At 45.9% G+C, this 5,250-nt stretch overlaps 1 protein-coding gene across 2 annotated transcripts; it reads right to left on the reverse strand.

Moving 5' to 3' along the window:
- Nucleotides 1-372: 372 nt before the first annotated feature.
- On the reverse strand, nt 373-4,970 carry IGFBP1 (insulin like growth factor binding protein 1). Of its 2 annotated transcripts, none has more exons than XM_081288246.1 (4): nt 4,492-4,970; nt 2,833-3,017; nt 1,690-1,815; nt 373-817 (listed from the first exon to the last, which is right to left on the reverse strand). In XM_081288246.1, exons 1-4 carry the CDS (start codon nt 4,862-4,864, stop codon nt 686-688), a joined length of 816 nt encoding a protein of 271 aa, XP_081144372.1. In that variant the 5' UTR covers nt 4,865-4,970; the 3' UTR covers nt 373-685. The 2 variants fall into 2 exon arrangements, with proteins under 2 accessions (XP_081144372.1, XP_081144371.1); XM_081288245.1 differs by having other exon boundaries at nt 1,690-1,818.
- Between the last annotated feature and the right edge of the window lie 280 nt (nt 4,971-5,250).

A 5,250-nucleotide genomic window follows, 5' to 3' on the forward strand; every position in this document is an offset into this window, starting at 1 on the left:
CCATCTACAGCAAAAACATAAACCCTATGAGGCAGGTAAGGGTAAAAGAGGAAGGGATTTCAGAAACAAAGATGACAACATATTTCAATTAATGGCCACAGAGATAAAAATATTTTCAAGTAGAATATTTATTCCAAATGTTCTGTTGTGTATTTAACAATGTATCCAATGCACATTTTTTACATGGAGCAACATCACCACGTCTGGCTTTGATTACATACTCAACATTTTAACTTTTCAACTTTCCATGAAAATTTACATCAGACATGGATCCGTGGGATGTGCCAAGTAAATCATTCTTAAATACAGGTTGACTGTCCTTTCAACCACTTGGAAGACCACTGCCTCCTATTTGCTTCTGCATTTTCTAGATAGTAGCCCTCTATGCTCTTTATAAACAGAAGCATGAGCTTTTGAAGAACTGAAATATAGTATTTACACATAAGGTGATGAGAAGTGTTTCATGATATACAAATTAATATAGCACAAGATACTGTGTAGAAAAAAATAAACTTACAGTGAATAAATATAAACCAGTTTTATATATCAAGGAATATGTGGAGTATAAAAAGTAGTCCTTATATATATACATATACACATATATAAAAATGTGTGTATGTCCTAGAGTATAAATATGCTATATACTTAAATACTTCATGTGAAAGAACATATGCAGCATCTATTTTTAGTTTTTCACATTAAAATACTGGTGGCAGTTGGGGTCCCCTCTGATCTCCAGAGATCCCGGGATCCTCCTCCCACTCCAAGGGTAGACACACCAGCACAGTCCTGCCTCTGCATCCAGCGATGTCTCACACTGCAATAACAAGACCAAGGTCAAGAGCAGCAGATAAGGAGCAGACAGGGAAGGTGTGGCTCTGGCCAGCCCCCTCCCTGAGCGCAGCCAGAGCATTACAGGGCCACCCACCAGCCAAGAGGGCAAATCCAACACCCTCCTCATTCTCAACACATATGGAGACAATGGCTGAGTAGCATATGTGATAAGAACTTAGTAAATGTGTGAAAGACAGTACTGTGACATCTGTCTGCTTCATGGTCCCAGTGCCATAGGAGCCCAGTCCCAAGGCAACATATTCCATGTTGGAACCACTGTTCCCTGTGTGTTATGAGGCAGCGCCTAGACCTCAAGTTTCTTCCCCCCCCCCCCATTAAAAAAATACCCTCCAGAATGTGTGCTTCTCTGAGTCCTAAAAGCTTCCTCAAAATTAAGTCTGGGTTTGTTTGGTCACATTTATTATTTACAAGTCACAAATATGTTATTGTGCTTTATTTTAGAGGTTGTTTCCCCTTGTGGGGGAGAAAAAGTAATAGATGTCCAAAGAGACTTTCTCTTCCAAACTGAGTTTGTTTTGTTTCTCTAGCATTATAGGCCAGGAACTGATATCACAAGTGTTAGGAAACCTGTGAAGCCCTCTGTCTCCTTTGCTTGCTGAGTGATTGAGCAAGGGTCAGCTCCAGACTGCTGGCCCAGCATAGGGTTTCCTCCACTGGCTTTGGAATATTGAGAAGCTCATGAGACTACCTTGGAACTAGCTTTTCCTGATACCCACAGGAAACCAGCATAATAAAACCAGCTATGGTATACATGTAGGACTAAACATTCTTTACCATGGATGTGGGGCAACGGTGGCTATCCCTATGAGAACACCCAGTAATAAGGCCACCTACCTGTTTGCTGTGATAAAATCCATTCTTGTTGCAGTTTGGCAGATAAAATTTGTAAATTTCTTCTCCTGCTTTCTGTTGTGCCTTAGCTAATCTCTCCAGCACTTTGTAGAGTTCTCGTCGGCAAGGCTGCTAAAAGAAAAATTTGATTAGAATGAATGCCAGAAAAAGTAAATTATCATCTTAAATGATAACCAGTTGGGGTTTTGTATGGGCCAGAGCAGCCCCAACATTTAGCCATGAGGTCCCAGGACCCAGTTCCAAATTACCAGCAGTCTCTAGGACTTCTTTTCCCAATGTGTGCAAGGGGTTTGGTCTCTGACTTGAGCTTTTAGGATAAAGGATGGGAACATCACTCCCTCCCTCACTGAATGCTTTCTAAACACCTATACAGAGACATCCCCTGGCAAAAGTCTAGCCAATACCATAAAACCTTTCTGTACTCCTCCTGCCACTTGTTGGCACCCACCATTTGGTAGAAATGAGAGTGAGAAAACAGATAATTTAGCAGCAGAGACTTTCAGATTTTGAAAAACTTTGCAATCTACAAAGTTATTTCACATAATCCAAATCAAGTGAGGAACAAGGCATCCTGAGATAAGAATTAACTTTCCTCCATTTGTCATCATTTCCAGATGAAATTCTGAAGCATCCAAAAAATAATTCAGTATTTCACTCTTCTGGACATGCATGTCTGTGGTAGTGATTTTCTTTCTTTTATGCCTCGCCCAACTCCGGAATGAAATTAAGTCACTCCAACTTTGGTTCTCTGTCGCCCTCGAGTGGTAGAATTAAAATGTGATGGGAAGTTATTTTTTAATGGGCTTCGAGTTTCAGTTTGGTAGATGGATGGTGATGAGGGATGGTGATGATGGTTGCCATATGTACTTAATGAGACAGAAGCTTGTATTTACAATGGCTAGAATGATAAATTTTATGTATATTTTACCATAATTTTTAAAGGGGACAAAAAGATATGACGGGAGGCAGGATAGTTAGGCTCTTGTGCTTAGCTTCAGCAAAGTATAACCCAATGTTCTTTAGTGATTTTCTGCTCTGACCCCTTGTTTAGGGATGAGCTCAGAGACATGAAGTAACCTGCCTAAAGGTACTTAGCAGCAAATGCATCTAACCATATGGCCTCACCTTCCATTTTTTTATGTCGACCATCTCACGGGCCCTCATGCTTTTGTAGGTACTGATGGCATTCCAAAGAATGGGCTGGTCCTCGCTGGAGGAGGCCATTAGGTGGAAACTCTCTAATAGCTGCTCTTCAGTCATCTCTGCACTCTCAGGAGGCACTCTCTCAGGGACCATGGAGGCCTTCGCTTCTGAAAAAGAAATGCAGCAAACTCATGAGCCCTCTGAAAACACCTGCCCTTGACTCCCCAGAGTCACTTCCTTCCCTCAAAACCACCAGGCCAGGATGCAACTACGGTCAGGTTAACCCAGATTTTTGGAGATAGTTTCTGGGAAGAGATCATCGATGACCCAACAGCAATCCCAGTTCAATTCTAGAAGAAACTAGTCTGGAGGGTGTTAAGGGTGCCCCATGATTTTAGTTCTAAAGTGGCTGGGAAGGAGCAACATGTAAGTTTGCTGAGGCCAGGAACACCTGGAAGAAGCCAAGGATTAGGGCTCAATTCCTGACCCCATTAGTGAGGAGTCTTAGAACCTCAGATTTCCATCCATAAAATGTGATATCCCATAAAAAGGTGGTAGAGTTCAGTGAGAGGTAGGGTCTAGAATGCAGCTCCCCTAACCCAAACCAGTAGTCTCTTGTCTTCCAGGGAGCCCTGCCCCATTCACTAAGTGAATACTAAGTGAATAGGGCAACATCCTCTCTGCCCCCATCCAAAGAAAGGGAAGTCACTAGACACCTTGGAGATAGAGTCCAAGGATACATGGAAAGAATCTGAGAGAATTAGCTCAAAGGACCTCACCCTAGCCCAAGGGAAATCCATTTCCTTTGAGGAATGTTGAGACAGCTCCATTTCTTTTACTCTCAAGGACAGAAAAAACTGTGTTCCCTACTCAGAATAGTCTGGTGCTCCCATACAGATTCCTATTAAGTTATGGAACCTGGAGACTACTCCAAGACCCACACAGGAAGTGCAACCAGCCCAGATGGGGAGATATGGGGCTGGAGTAGAGGAAGAGGCATTTCCTAAGCTTCCTACTACAAACAAATCACTGCTTAAATTCAGGAAGCAACTTGATTGTCAAGTTCTTAGGGGCAACATACACATCAAACACTGTTTGTCTATGGCAATGAATGGAAATGAAGTTTTTAGCTTAAATTTTCACATTATGTTCTGTAAACATCTGGGAAGCACATACTGTATCCACAGGACATATATTACAAAGGACATTCCAACCACCTCCTGGAGGGGCCAGCTGGAGGGAATCCCATCCTAAACCTTTCCAAATGAATGCACCAGCCCCTGGGGCTGTCACAGGCAGGGGAGAGGAGGGCTAAGTCCCCACAGTCTCATGGCCTCCACTGTCTTGATCTCAAGAGCTCAATGGGCCAGGGTGCCTCCTGTGGGTTCTCTTCCCTATGCTCCACTAAGCTGTGCGCCCTCGGCTCTCGGCCTTGACCTTTTTCCGCAGAGGCACCTCCCCCCAGGACCCAACAATATTGGGCCTCCACTAAGTGACTGAAGCTCTTTTCCCCACTACAGACTCCAGCTTCAAGCACTCCACCTGAGCCATCTGTGACCCACTCACTGTGGGCTTTGGACAAGTCCCTGTCGGGCTTCCGGCCTCTAAAATATCCCAGGACAGGGGCTATAGTACCCTCACCTTCTTTTTCAATGCTGGAGAGTCCACTCGCGGTGGGGGTGGCAGGCTCAGGCACGCAGGCGCCCTGACCCCGGGTGAGAGCGTGCAGGGGCCGAGGTTCTCCCGGCAGTGCACGGCAGCTGAGTCCCCTGGCACAGCGTGCAGTGGCCACGCCGCAGGCAGCGCCTAAAGGCAGGGCACACATAGGGCAGCAACCGCAGCCAGCAGGCCGGGAGAGTTCCAGGCACGAGGAGGGCACTGGTGGGCAGAGCCCGAGCCTCTCTGCGGAGCAGGGCGCACAGTGCCAGGGTTGGGTCGAGCTGGCAACCGTGCTGACCTGGACAGCCAGCAGGAGCAGGAACGGCCAGAGGCCGGCAGCTGGGACCTCAGGCATAGCAAAGTGAGGGTAGCAGGCAGTGAACGATGCTCTCTGGGCAGGTGGCAGTGGCACTGTGGTCAATGCTCTCTGGGCAGCTGGCAGTGGCTTGATAGGTGTCCAATTCTGGGTCTCAGTGGGCAGTGCACGATGCTCGCTGGGTGCAGCCCGCACCTTATAAAGGGCGCGGTTCACTCCACTTGGACTAGAAAGTTAATGATTGCCAGCGCGGCGTGCTAGGAGCCCAGTGTTCAAAATAAGTTTGTTTTGCTCCTGCTTTCTGCGCAAACCGTGGGTGGAAGAAGGGTAAACGGTTCCGGTTTCAGACAATGTTTGTCCTGTTGTTATGGGGGTTAAGGCCTGGAGCTAAAGTCCATATCTAACAACAAGCATGCAATCAGATG

This window comes from Spermophilus citellus (assembly GCF_964194105.1).
Source record: "Spermophilus citellus genome assembly, chromosome: 3".
NCBI lineage: Eukaryota > Metazoa > Chordata > Mammalia > Rodentia > Sciuridae > Spermophilus > Spermophilus citellus.